Source organism: Ursus arctos, unplaced genomic scaffold (assembly GCF_023065955.2).
Source record: "Ursus arctos isolate Adak ecotype North America unplaced genomic scaffold, UrsArc2.0 scaffold_10, whole genome shotgun sequence".
NCBI classification, from domain to species: Eukaryota; Metazoa; Chordata; class Mammalia; order Carnivora; family Ursidae; genus Ursus; species Ursus arctos.
Genome location: NW_026622764.1, coordinates 10,641,125 through 10,656,335, shown reverse-complemented (window position 1 = coordinate 10,656,335; position 15,211 = coordinate 10,641,125). Strand labels below are relative to the sequence as shown.

The 15,211-nt window shown below is 38.9% G+C and overlaps 1 protein-coding gene across 9 annotated transcripts in view; it reads left to right on the top strand.

Annotated features, from left to right (window-relative positions):
* PCCA (propionyl-CoA carboxylase subunit alpha) overlaps positions 1–15,211 on the top strand; it is a 391,229-nt gene that overhangs the window by 196,205 nt on the left and 179,813 nt on the right. For all 9 annotated transcript variants that reach the window (XM_026493544.4, XM_057307315.1, XM_057307311.1 and 6 more), the window contains one exon: positions 748–823. In XM_026493544.4, the coding sequence (XP_026349329.1) occupies positions 748–823 (76 nt within the window). The remainder of the gene's footprint in view (positions 1–747; positions 824–15,211) is intronic.

Below are 15,211 nucleotides of genomic sequence, written 5' to 3'. Positions count from 1 at the left end.
TTTGATGAATACATTTCTGTTCAGAAATGTGGTCTGCCTGCAAATAAATTTTCAACCTGGCTTGATACTGAGGAACTGATGGAATGTACTAAAGTAATTGCACAGTACAGATTGACTAATGTATAATAACAAGAAAAATATTTTATGAGTACTTAAGGTCTTAATAGCAAGCAAATTAGTAATAAAATGTTACTTATTGCTTGTATTTAATTGCTAATTTGTTTAAGATTCCTCTAAATAGGCACAAAATCATATAGAACAGGAAGACCCTTCTGATTTTCTAATACAAGCACCCTTTGCTTCTGCGGTCTGTTATGTGAAAAAGCTAGCTAAGCAGGGTGTCAAACTTGGAAACGACATTCTCGTAGGGAGAGAAAAAACAAATCTTGCCTAATCCTTCCCTATCCCAGATGTTGATATTCTATCCCAAGTAATGTTCACATTTAGATATCTCCTTTTAAACTTTTTATGCTTGTTTTTATTACATTGTTATTGAGCTCAAATAGCTCTTTTCTGTGATAGTGAATGTAGGAGAAATGTCTGAAATAGCTTGATTTTCATATTTATTTAGCTTTAAAAATCTTAATCGCCATACATTATATTGCAAACTGAACCACTGTGAAGTTTCAAAAGATGTTCTATGAAATCTGGTAGGAAGTATTTTGATTTTTATTAGGATAAATTGTTTGACTTTTAGATAGATTGATAGATACCTGTGTAAATTGTTTTTTGTTTGTTTGCTTTTAGCTGATCACATATGGTTCTGATAGAACTGAAGCACTGAAGAGAATGGAAGATGCGCTGGATAATTACATTATTCGAGGTGAAAACAAACATTTGGGGTCTTATTGTTATACATGGTGTCCAGTTCTAGAAAATATCTCGAAGATATGCTAGAGAATTCAGAAAATGTGCTTACTGTGTGTCTAAACAGAAACAAGAAAAACTTGACATACTAATCACATACTAATAAACTGACATACTAATTAAGAATGGTATTTCATTTTCTTTAGCAGCCCTATACTTTACGTATATGCCTTCAGTTATTTAATTAGCCTTATGATTCATGACCTTTCCTAGATGAGCATTTAGTATTTTATGTACTGTATGGAAAATGGTTCTATATTCTGAAGTCTGTTATTGGCCAGTGCAGCAAATTAACTATTGTCTTTTGTCGTTGTCGATGATGTTTTGAAGAATAAAACTTGAAAATGTATGGATCTATAAAATATAGTGACCTCCAATTGACTAATTTGAGAGTAAAGGGAATAGCCCTTTGTGTCTATAAGAGCAAATTATAAAAATATTCTCTAGTTAATGCAGTTTTGTTACCTCATGTACGTACAGGTCAGTTCTAATGCTTAACAAAGTGTGATCCAACAGACCTTTAGGATGTAAAGCAATAACTGAATTAGGAGCAACCATTTTATTTTTATATGTATATATAAAAGATTTTATTTTTAAGTAATCTCTACACCCAGTGTGAGGCTCAAACTTACAACCCTGAGATCAAGAGTTGCATGCTTCACTGACTGAGCCAGCCAGGTGCCTCATAGCCATTTTATTTAAATAATTGAAGCAAAGTTATATTTACTCCGCTTAAGGAGTAAATTATCTTGTAAATTGTATTAGCAGCTTTTCATTAGTTGTGAAAAGATCATTTCATTTTAGTCCAACATTAATTATCATCAACTAGCATTAAATTTAAAGTATAAAATATAAGTTCATTTTGAGTTATGAGTGAACAGCGTGGGTCTGAGAACATTCCATGGGAGGGACTGGCCTGGGTAGTTTTGCTCTTTTTTCATGGCTCATTAAAACAGTGGAGCTAGGAGGCTAGAGTTTGGAGGCCGAGCGGGTAGAACAGTGGTGGAGTATGATTACCTAGCCCCCATCAAGCCCATACAGAGCTTCATGCAGTTTCAAAAGGATTCCCTTCAAGGGGACACAGCCTGTACGTCAGAAGGCTTGGCAAGTGGACTACAACTTTGTATGAATTGGAAAAAGTGCTCTGTTCTCAGGGTGCATTCAGTCCTGACACAGAGAGCCCAGCTTAGCAATGGAGCATGTCAGACCTTTACTCTGCACCCTTGACCCAGTGCCTTTGTGCAGTAAGAAGTTCATACAGCTGTACAGTAGTGCTTAGGACAATTCAGTGACTCCTTTTTTTTTTTTTTTTTTTTTGGAGAGGGTGCAAGTGGCAGGCGGGGGTGGTTTAGGGGATGGGATTGGGTGGTGGTCGGTTGTGAGGAGGGGCAGAGGAGGCGAGAGAGATGGAATCTCAAGCAGGCTCCAGGCTGACATGGGCCTCCATCTAATGACCCTGAGATCACCACCTGAGCCAAAATCAAGAGTCAGATGCCTAACCAGCTGAGCCACCCAGGGGCCCCTAGTGACTATTTTTACATATCTGCCTTTCTCTGCTCATTTTCGTCTGTGACGATTAATAATCATAAAATCTTCACTTTTCTCCTTTTTTTTCTCTTGTTAGATCTGGAGAAACTTATTCCCTCCCTTTCCTTTTACTGTCACTCTTTTCTCTTAACATTTGTTAACTAACAGGTAACAGTGATTGTACCTAATATTATGTGCTAGTGATTCACCTTTGTCCATGAAAGGAAAACAGTAAGTTCTCAAGTGAACTCAGATGTAATAAAAAAAAAAAATCAGTAACATCAGTATCCAAAACATATACACATTTGAAAAATCCTCTTTGCATTCTTTTTAGCTCATTCTCTAGTTCTTTTTTAGCCTAATTGTGGAGTATTTACTTTTTTTTTTTTTTTTTTTTTTTTACTTTGCCATGTTCTACCATAAGCAACAGGTACATATTTTCTCTATATATTGGTTAAGTAGGTGTGGAGGGGTCTGTTTTCCTTGGAAATAATATATCCCCCAAATTACTTTAGTGTGTGTTTGGAACACACATCTAATTTGGGTATGTGTTTGTCTCTGTGTGTTTAACACACACACATAAACATAAACAGGGTACTTGGTAATATTATTCCTGGAGGCCTTTAAAATATTTGTAAGAGTTTTCTAGATTCCTCCCCCCACCAGTATCTTTGTAATTTTTATTGTGGTTGTTGAATTATTAGATTTTGGTTCATTTGGGTTTTGCTCTAATGAGCTTGAGTGGTAACTTCATGAATTTCAGATAGTTTGAGAAAGAAATTTTGTCAAATCGCATCTCTATTAAACTTTGATGTAACGTGGTAGCATGGCATATGGGCAGTTTGTCAAAATATTAGTGTTGTTTTCTACTCTGTCTGGCTTCTGAAAGGAATACTCTTTCATATTTATAGAATACACTTTCATGTTTTATATTTAAATGAATGTTTGCCACTTTACTTACTCTGCTTCATACATTCACTAGTTACCACATTTTTATTTTATTTATTTATTTAAAAGATTTTATTTATTTGAGAAGCAGAGGGAGAGGGAGCCTGAGCAGGGGGGAGAGGCAGAGGGAGAAGCAAACTTCCCGCTGAGCAGGGAGCCTGATGCAAGGCTAGATCCCAGCGTCCCCAGATCATGACCTTGCTGTTATTCTCCTAACTTTATATGTATCGTATGTAAAATAAAATGTGTTTTATTGAGCAGATAGTTTTTTTCCTAGGCTTAGTGTGAAATTTCTGCCTTTGGTTCTTTCTATTGTGATACAATAGAAAGAAATAAGATGGGTCTGGGTTCTATCCTGTCCTGACACCATTTGGTAACTATGTGATTTTTGTTAAGTTACTCTGTCTCTCTGAGTCTCATACTCCACATTTAAAAGTGGAGTGTTAGCCTCTGCCTTGTAAATTAATAGGGAAGATTAACTGAGGTTAAGTATGTAAAAGAACTTCGCACGGTACTAGCTCAGTAACTTTAATTCCTACCTTCTTTTGTCCTTCTCTCATTACAATTATAAAACTACATATTTATTTTTTTAATTTTTATTTTTTTTAAAGATTTTATTTATTTATTTTAGAGAGAACATGAGGGAGGAAGGGTTAGAGGGAGAAGCAGACTCCCTGCTGAGCAGGGAGCCTGATGCAGGACTCAATCCTGGGACTCCAGGATCATGACCTGAGCTGAAGGCAGTCGCTTAACCAACTGGGCCACCCAGGTGCCCCAAAACTACATATTTTAAGATCATATGTCAGAAGTTATTATCAATCAGTTAGTGATATGTGAAATTGATGAAGCCGTAGATAAACAATATTGAAAGTCCAATATTGAAAGTCATTCCTGGTACTGTGTGCTGGGTTATATGCTTTCATTGCACCCTGTTCTTCTTCAAAGCATTTACCATTTACCATAATTAAAATATTAGTTGTCTAACTAATTGCTGAATGTTGGATTATCTCATAAGAAAATTAGGTGCGTGAGGGCAGTGATGGTGTTTATCTTGTTTACTTGTATATTACTAGTGCTTAGCGATGCTTGACACATGGTAGGTGAGTAATACTTGTTAAATGAAGTAATGAATGAGTGATAATATCCCTATTTCAAGGAGTTTCTAGTAAACTCGATATGAAACAGACAGAAAGATAATGTGAATTCACAGATGCCATGATGATGGTGTGAAAAAATATGATGGGGACTGAGATGTGGGGCTATTTTTCTTTCCTCACCTCTGCGTTTGGTTCTTTGGAAGTAATGTGAGCACTGCCTTAGGACTTACAGGTGACTCTCTTGAGAGTACCTCACTTTGTGCTTCCTTTGAACAGCTCCCCAGAGTGGTAGCATTTTTTGAAAGACTGATAACTAACTGTGGAGGGGAAGTCCAGGGGAGGGGCACACTCGGGAGTGTTTGGAGTATGACTTGCTCTTGTCTTGGGAAAATTATCTGGCATTGGATGTTAAAAGGCATACTCTTTGACCTATCTGTTCAGTCTTTAGAAATCTTATGCTACATAGTTAAAGACTGAATTGTGAGGTGGTGTTAATGAGGACATTTATGACAGCATTGTTTCCAGTAGCCCAAATTCTCACCAACCACGGTGTCCACCAGGTGGATGGACTGAAGGAATCACTATGCGTCTTCAGTGTAAGTTACTACTTAGCCGGTACTTGAAGGCATGTCCTTACAAATTGTTAAGTAGGGAGGCAATTTGCAGAGTAAGGTGTGGTGCAGTCTCACGTTCGTTAAGCCACCTTCCCATCCTACAATATCTTTATTGTTTTTGGATGAGCACAGAGAAAGATGTGGATGTATACACATCAGATTGAAATATATGTATAGTTAGCTCAAAAGGTTTATTAGACTTTTTTTTTTCCTCTTAATACATTGCCCACAGGCTTTTTATTTTAGGTGTTTTCAAACCTAGAGAAAAGTTGAATGAATAGTACCTTGCACACCTGTATGCTTTTCACCTAGATTGCTAAGCTTTTCTACATCTTTTTTTCCTCCGTCTCTCCTTTTCTCCCTTTCTTGGCCTTCTCCTTCTCTTTGCTCTTCCTTCCCTTCCCTCTTCGTTTTTGTTCCTCAACTATTTGAAAGAAAGTTGCAGACATCATGACACATGACTCCTAAATATTTCAGTATGGATCTTAAGAGTAAGGTCATTTTCCTACAAAATCACAATACCATTCTCACACTCAAGAAAATTAATAGGAATCTCATAATATCATTTAATGTACTGTCCATATTCAAGTTTTCCCAGTTCTGCAAAGAACTGTCTTTTAAAAAAAATCTTTTTTTAAATCCCACCCACAATCCAGTCAGAGTTTACACATTGCTTTTATTTATGTCTCTTTTATTACCTTGCTCTTTTTCTTTTTGGATTTCATATCATTACCTCTTCAGAAGAGTCCAGGGCAGCTGTCTTGCAGAATGTCCCACATTTTAGATTGGAAGGTTCAGTATTGGTCCAGTCAAGGCACTTGGGAAATGAGTGGAAATAATGGAGGTTGCAGTTGGAATAAGCAGTTTATTTTGAACTGGTGATTTTGAATATGGTGTAGTTAGCAAACCTTAGATGATTTCAGGGTGTGACTCTGGGACTAGGTGGCAAAAGTAAGAGAATAGATTATTTGAAATGAGATCCTAAGAGCTGAATGGTGAGGATGTTGCCTGAGTCATCCACACAAGGTGACAGGAGTTAGGATCTGAAGGAAGGTCCTGAGTCGGGTGACATACATTCTGCAGCAGTATTGGGTTGTGACCAGGATGTTGGTAGATGACAGGGAATTGGAGATTTTTTTGACCAGATAAAATAAACCTCAAGGAAATAGAAGTTTCTCCAAGGATTAAAAGAGGTAATGTTCTTGAAGTGGCTGTGGATCTCAGGGAGGGAGGTATGTGAGGGTTGCTGAAGAAGTGAGGTCCTTGGCGGCACTGAAGTTTTCAGGTGAGGCAAGATGGTAGATGGAGTGTTGCACGAGAATATTGACCCCTTGGTAGACCTCACTGATGGTCTTGGAGCAGCAATCTCAGAAAATATTGTGGAGCGGCTTGGAAAAGAATTGGCAGAGGTGGGGTGCCTGGGTGGCGCAGTCGTTAAGAGTCTGCCTTCAGCTCGGGGAGTGATCTTGGCGTTCTGGGATCGAGCCCCGCATCAGGCCCCTCGGCTGGGAGCCTGCTTCTTCGAAGCTCTCCCACTCCCTCTGCTTGTGTTCCCTCTCTCTCTCTCTGTCAAATAAATAAATAAAATCTTAAAAAAAAAAAAAAAAGAAAAAGAAAAAAAAGAATTGGCAGAGGTGTTTTGAGGAGATGGGAGTAGCTGGATGAGCTGATGTTCCAAGGATGAGGGATGGGCAGAGAAGCTAATCCTTCTGGCAATGGATGCAGAGTCCCTGAAGTACCTGGTAGGAAGGTGAACCCTGGAGCTCAGAAAAGTGGTTGCAAAGGCATTGTGAGGGGGCTGGCTCTATCTACTTCATCTAAATAACCTCTGACTTGATTTCCTTTTCTTTGTTTCTGCCATCCCATGTTACTACTACGTATGTCATGGCCCAGTATATAGCTTTCTGAATGGTTTCTCTGTAAATACTGTTTATCTGCACCAATCCATTCTTCAGTATGGACAAAGTAGATATTAAAGTACAATCCTAATGATCCCTTCCCTGCTTAAAACTCTTTAATGTCTCCCTGTTGCCTTCCTGTGACTCTGTGGTCATTTACACCACTTTGTCTCATTACCTTTTGTTACCCCTTTGTCTCATTATCCCTTTGTTCTTCCTACTTTACTGTTTTCATTTCCTGAGATGTTCTGTCCTCTTCCTACCTGCGGACCTTCACAGTTAGGCTGTAGTCTAAGCAGTTATAACAGAGAATAAAAAATATAGTGACCTAAGAAAGATACAATTTAATTTCTCTGCATGTCATAGTCTCAAAAGGAGATTGTCAAGGGCTGGTAGGGAGACTCTTAAATTTACAGCAGATGGTTTTCATTTGGGGGCCCCAAAGTGGCTGCTTTTATGCCCATCAACCAGCCTCAGCAGGAAGGTGGCAGGGGGAGTTCACACCCATTTTTTTTTTTTTTTCTTCAGGGCATAACCTAGAAAGCACCTTTATTTCTGCTCCCATCCTATTGGCGTTTAATCACATGGTCATATGTAGCTGCTAGGAAGATGGGAAAAGTAGTAAATGTCAAGGGGGCCATACACTAAGCTAAAAAAGTAGCATTTCTCTTACTAAAGGAAAAAAGAATAGATATTGGTGGATGACTAGGGGGAAGTAAGACTATATATGTGTATCTGCTCTTTTCTGGAAACACCTATAACATACACAAGAGCAGAACTAATAAGATGGTGGTGTACTTACAGGGTGTGGAGGGAGGATCAGGTAGAAATGTTTGGGGGATGGGAAACAAAGTACATGGGATGAAAGGGAGAGACGTTTTTGATTTTACTTTTAGAATTCTGAAATGGAGTACAAACAGAAACAAATGGATAGTACTGTATGAATAATCATGGTGACAGGGGTGGGGAAGAGAGAAAAAAATCTAGCCTTTAATAACTTTTAACCATATTTTGATTGGATACCCTCAAGCTAAACACAACATGTATAAACAAACATTAAACTCTAGTTAATAGGTTTTTTTTCCCAAGTTCATGGGTTAGCAGTTCTAAAACCAGTTTATGTATATTCTGGGATTGAGGAAATAAATACATGGGTTGTAGATAAGATGAGCGACATTTCTCATTGTCAGAGAAAGCAGTTATAGATGTGGAAATGGATGAGGATACAGTGAGCCCTGTGGTGTTGAGTCGAAACTGGAGATATCAGTGTAAACTCATGATTTTTAACATAGATTGAAAAATAAGTGTACAAATATGTTATTGTGTGCATGTGTGTTTGTGTGTACATATATATACATACTCTGTAGCTCAGGGTTTCTTCAGCACTATTGACATTTTGGGATGGACAATTTTTTGTTGTGGGGGGGCTGCCCTTCACATTGTAGGATGTTTATCACCACCCTTGGCCTCTACTCACTAAATGACAGTAGCATCCCTTCAGTTATGACAACCAAGTATTTCCAGACACTGCCATATGTCATGGGGGAGGGAGGGGCAAATCACCCTCAATTGAGAACCACTGTCCTGCTGAGAGGTCATGGAAACATTGACACTCATAGCAGTGAGCATACCAAGAACCCAGATCTTATTTTTTGAATACTGTAGTCTCTTAAATGGAACCAGTACTCCATGGTAAAATGGCTGATTTCCGGAAGAGTGTTAAGATGAGCTTGAAACATCTTGTATAAGAGAGTAATCAAGTGCTCAAAGATGATGATATGTCAAAAAGACACAGAAGTCAGCTCTAAGTTGTTCCCTCTGGCCAATCTGGGAAAACGTCAGCAACAAAATAAATATTGTTAGCAATGGATTAAACCCCATGGAATAAGATAAGAGTCCGTGGGTTCATACTGACAGAAATAGATAAGAAAGATAAAAGAGGGAAGAGGCACAGATCTTTTCTACAGTAGATTTTTAATTAATGTAGAAAAATCCCCATTTGTGCCAAATTGTTTAGGTAAGAATCATCAGTGAGAGATGCTAAAATTAGTGGGTGAAAGTATGATGAGCAGCAGGTATTTGCATAGGTTCATAGTATATCCCTAGGAGATACTAATTAATTACAGTGGGAAATATAATATCTTCAAAATGGACAGACCTGGCAGTTTACCCAAATGATCACAATATTACTGGTAGTGGGATGTGTCAACATCACGTGTCTCTTGAGGTATGATGCACTGAAAATAGCACTTCTTTTCTGCGTTGTTCTCCTCGAAATGTATAACGTGGATATAATCATGAGGAAACAGCAGACAAACCAAATTGGAAGACAGTGTATGAAATAAATGGCTTGTACTCTTCGAAAGTGTCAAGGTCAAGAAACACAAAAGTGGATCAACTTATCTAGATCAAAGGAAACTAAGGATACGTGACAGCTAAATGCAGGATTAGTTCCTGGACCAGGAAAAAATGTTTTTCTTTTGTAGTAAAGGTCATAAATGAGACAATTGGTGAAATTTGAATAAGGTTTGCAGATTAGATAATGACAATTAGATTAGACAATGTTAATTTTCAGATCTGGTTATTATACTGTGATTACATGAGAGACTTAACCTTGGTTTTAGGAAATACTCAAGTATGTAGAGGTAAAGTACATCCTGTTTTTGACTTACCCCGAGATGTTAAGGAAAAGAATTGTGTGTGTGTGTGTGTAAAGAGAAAAAAGTGATTGATAAAACAAATGTGTTAACAGATGTTAACATTTGGTGAATCTGGGTGAAGGATATACAATAATTCTTCATACTATTTTGTGAATTTTTTTATAATTCTGCAGTTATTCCAAAATAAAAAGTTAAAAAAAATACATGAAGAGGAGCATGTGCCTCCTCCCCCCAAAGCTAAGGAATTTTATTTGAGGAATAAAAACAGATGCATTTGTGATTCTATATTATTCATCTGATGAATTCTAATGGGTACAGGGCTTAAAGAAATTGTTTTGTAAAGGAGAGAAAAGGACAACTCACTGTCTTGTTGGATAACCGCTTAGTTGTTCAAATAACATTTTTTTTCCTAAGTTGATTGTGAGCTTTTGTTAAAATAAAAATCTTGAGAGCAAAAATGTAATTTGGTTAAAGTTAATTTCTGAGTCCCCATGAAATAAGAAGTGGCTTTTGGCCTCCGTTTGATCCTGGCAGTGTGTGCAGCTAATGTCTGGCCAGTGTTTTGGAAACAGCAGGTAGTCAGGAGAAAGCTGCTCCTAGGGGTCCTCTCTTCTGTGGCCTGGTCGTGATTTCCCATGCAGATGGGACCCTGTGAACTTTGGCAGAGGTCATTTTCAATTCCCTGTCTAAAACTCAGAGCCATAATTTTTATGAGTATGTGATTAATAATATCGTTGAAGTTATAAAGTATGTCTCAAAGTACCTCCATGACCGACTTCGTGTTTGAACAAGGATCATTTTAAAGAGCATTGTCTTTCCTGGGACATGGAAAGAAAGTAAACTCTGGACAAAACGATAACTTTCAGATGTGTAGGATATCTCTTAACAATTCCATGATTTTTTCCATCTATCTGGTCTTTTGAGCTTTTAGGAAAAGAAAATAGTTTTTTGATTTTTCCCCCATTTGGCTTTAGAACTAATTAATGTACAGTAGTCTGTGGAGTCAGTGGAGGCACCTAGATTTTGGTTGTCTGCCATTAGCCACTGTTTCATCTACTATTCCTTCAGAAAGAGAAACAGATAATGAGTGGATTTTGCATAGTAATAGGTAATATTTTATTCAGAGAACATTTAAAGAGAAAATGCTTTTGTGTAGTAATTTTATTCCTGAAACATCTTTTAGCAAGATGAAAGTCTGTTTTCATGCTGTATTTACTATTCAAGTAGAAGGATTTTTGAAAGTGTGGGCTTCATTTGTGTGCTTGAATGGCTCTGCTCTTTGATATCCAAAATGTAAATTAATATTTGCTTATAATTCCTTTGACTTATGTTTTCTAAAATCACGTATTTTTCAGCTTTGTGGAATGAAAGTACAACATACCATTTATCCTGTAAAACTGCATACATTTTAAATTTTTGAAGTCCTCAATCACAAATTGATCACTGAGTATCAGAAAACAATCTTATTTTTGTTCAGATGATCATTATTTCTGAAATCTTTGTTGGAGTTTCCTGAAGACAGTGTGATGCCTCACAGAGGAGCAAGAAAATTTATACTATCACTAGGCTGTAACAGGAGAGCCAGTGGTAAAGTTAAATATGAAATATGAAGTCTAAACAGTATTATTTTTATTTAACTGAAGGACAAAAATCCTGAGAGTTAGATTGCCTTTTTTTACTATATAGTTTTTTACTATATATACATGAACTTACAAATGGAAACATTCTGAAATATTAATTAGCACATAACACTTTTTTTTAAATATGAAATATGAAGTCTAAACAGTATTATTTTTATTTAACTGAAGGACAAAAATCCTGAGAGTTAGATTGCCTTTTTTTACTATAAAGTTTTTTACTATATATACATGAACTTACAAATGGAAACATTCTGAAATATTAATTTGCACATAACACTTTTTTTTTTGAAAAGAAAACCCAGCTGCACCTTGGTCTTCTAATTTTCGTCTCTTCCAGCTCTACTTTAGTATCTTATTTTTTCCAAAACTTCAGTTATGATATAGGAGTAAGTTACATACTGCTGGCTTTGGTGTTTCTCTGTCTCCTGTTCTGGATTCCTCCATGGGGACATCTGCCTTCATGCTTTCTATGTTCTGGGTGGATCTGCGTTCTAATTGGCCTGCTCTTCTGAACTCTAACCCCTTGGACACCATCAGTCTCCTCTCCTGGGCTTCTCCAGTTTAACTTGTCCACAGTGAATAGTTTTCCTCTCAACCTGTTTCTTTTCTGTAAGGTGGCGGCTTCTGTCATGTAGCGTGCCAGAGCCAGAAGTGACTCATCTCCCCCATTCTTTTTTTTTTTTTAATACAAGATTTTATTTTTAAGCAATCTCCACACCCAGTGTGGGGCTTGAACTTACAACTCTGAGATCGGGAGTCTGTGTTCTTCCGACTGAGCCAGCCAGGCACCCCCGTCTCCCCAATTCTTGACATCCACTAAGTCCATCATGCCCTCTCTGCCTGCTGAATCTCTTTCAAGCCCAGCTGCTTTTCTCTGTCTGTATTGCCCACACCTGTGCTGTGGTTGGAGGCCTTGCTGGTTTCAAGCAAGTCTCCTGCAGTTGTCAGCTAATGGTTTTTTCCATCTTCACTCCCCCCTCTCCCTAGTCCCCTTTCTAGTAGCAGCCAGCATGATTCCTGGAGCGAAACTTAGTCCTCTCTGCCCTGCTTCACCCCTTCTGGTTGCCCTCAAGGAGAGGTAAAAATCTCTGCATGGCTGTCAGACGTGAAGGCTGCCTTTGGACTTTTCACGTATACCACTCTCTCCTTTGCTCATGCTCTTGGGCCATGGTGTCCTTCTTTCAGTTCTCTCCACAGAAATACCTAGTGGGTATCTGTTTGCTTTTGACAACGGTAAGAATTCTTTTTCTTTCTTTTTTTTTTTTTAAGATTTTATTTATTTTAGAAAGAGAGCATGCAAGTACTCACGTGCGTACATGAGAGCAGGGGGGAGGGGCTGGGGGGAGAGGGAGAGAATCCCATGCAGACTTGGAGCACTGAGTGTGGAGCCTCTATGGGGCTCGATCCTAGGATCCTGAGATCATGACCTGAGCTGAAACCGAGTCTACACTCCACTGACTGAGCCACGCAGGTGCCCCAACAGCAGTGAGAATTCTTAAATATTTTAAGTTTCTCCCTGATATTAGCCGTCTTTGTGTCCTTCTGTGTCTTTCTCTACTTTCTCTCCCAGCCAGGAAGATTTGCCTTAAGTCTCAACTACTTTCCTCTCCCTGGACTGCCACATCTGTTGTCGCCTATGCATAGAAATCTCTCTGGCGAGCCATACCCTTTTCTTCTTCAAAAGTGCTTTAGTTTTGTCTGTTTGTAAAACATACAACAAAGGGATTCCGTTCCCTTTCATAGCCTGACCGCTTTCAAGGAGTCTTTTATTTTAAATTCTTGGTTACTGAGTTCGTCTTTCTAAGCACTCCTAGCATGTTGCTTTCAATTGCTCTTCATTTTCATCTACCCAAATAGCACCTATAATAAAGGCAGATATCACTTTTTTTTCCCCAAAGATTTTATTTATTTATTTGGCAGAGAGACAGCCAGCGAGAGAGGGAACACAAGCAGGGGGAGTGGGAGAGGAAGAAGCAGGCTCGCAGTGGGGCAGGGAGCCCGATGTGGGGCTCGATCCGAGGACATCAGGCCCTGAGCTGAAGGCAGACGCTTAACAACTGAGACACCCAGGCGCCCCAAGATGTCACATTTTTGCAATGATTTATTAGGTATATTTGTGTCATCAGAAGTTTCTTACAACTTCCAGTACTTTCCTCATAGAAATATGCATAATTACAACAGCCCTTCTAACAGTTAGCTGTTGAATATTGTCTAAGTCATTACAGAGCAAGGTTGGGATTACTGTGCCTTTGTCCAGGGCATGTCCTTTGAACAATATTTATTAGGTCATTGTCTATATGTGATAACTTCTTCCATGGAAATTTAGCTAAAGAAATAGCATTAATATTTTATTTGGAACTTTCTCTAAATGTTTCGAGGTAGTTTATTAGATTGAAATTCGTTTTTATAAAAGTTTTAGTCACACGGTATCTTCTGAGTCAGATTTTCGCATGTCGTTGCTAGCCAGCATGGTCTAGTAGGCGGAGATGCCTAGAGCAATGCCTAGTTGGGTGTATTAAGTTGGTTGGCTCAGAGATAGGAAATCATATTGTCAGACCTGAGTTCCTGCCATATCAGGAAGGCCATAGGAGAAGGGAGGAAAGGAAGCACAAGCAGTTCTTCTTTTCAAGTAAGTGAGGCTGGAGTTGGAGTCCTTGCTCTACCTTTAGCCCCTCGTCTAGGAATTAGTTTGTCAGGTCTAGTTGTAAGACAATCAGGAAGATAGAGTCTGTGTCTTTGGGGTCTTTTGTTCTGCTAAGGCTCTATTACTGTGGAAAAAATGAAAAGCACATTTTAGGGGAAACCCACAGGCTGCCAGAGTTTTAAACATATATTGCTATTGTAATTTCTGTTTTACTAAACTTAGATCAATGATTCAGTTTCTCTGGATCACAATGTTCTTACTTCTGAATCTCTTTTCCCCTTGTAATTTTCTTACTCTGTGACTGGTTACTGAAAGTTCCCCCAAAGCAGGTGCCACACTGTCGTACAGTGTTGGCTCTCACTTTCTTCCCTGTGATGCCTAATTGCACATGAGCAGTAGGTGTAGAGTCAGTGTTGATTGGTAGCGATTAATTCGCTAGAGTATCGACATTGTTGAAAACCTTACAGCAAATGTGAGCAACCTTTTCCGGGAAAGGCTGGAGAGTAAACAGCTTTGACTTCAGGGGTCGCCCAGTCGCAGTTACAACTGCTTGACTCTTGTAGCACATACGTCGGCTGTAAACACTGCTGTATTCCAGAAACACTTGATTTACAAAAATAGGGGGCGGTCGGATTTGCAGGCTGAGTTTGCTGACCTCTGCCTGTTAGGATGGCTGTGTACTGTGGATAGAAAGAGTTGTGAGCTTTTAAGGATCTGGCCTTGTGCAGGATGTGAAACTGGAAGTTGGGGAGGGAGGTCAGTGCAGAGGCTCCCAATGCAGTGTGACTGCTGTCTGATGGGTATTAACTGCACGTTGTCTTCTGCTCTGCAGCCATTCTCCTCTGAAAGGGTAACAGTGAGCCCAACATTAATGCACCTTCCCAAGTGCCTGGCATTGCCTTAGGCATTACCTCATTTGTACCTTGTGACGGTAATGCAAATTAGGTTCTGTTGTGATCACCATTTTCCAAATGAGGAAACTAAATCTTTGCAAGGCGAAATAGCTTCCCCAGGGTGAGGGGTAGATCTGGTACTTGAGCCTAAGGGCCTGATTCTTTGCTTATTTTGGAATTATTTTTGTGAAAGTGAGCACTCTGTAAGACTGAACAGCAAGATCAGAATCAGGCTTTCTAGCTTTGTTATCCAGCAGCATTGTCCAGATGAGGACAGTAAGGAAGTGGGGTGAAGAAACTTAGCAAACCTCACATTACTTCAGCTCTGTCATGCTCTAGTCCTGCTCCTCTTGTGGAAGCCTGATCGAATTCCCGCTTCCCCTGGAGCCGACATGCTCTCATCCTCCCTTTTATTCCTCTTTA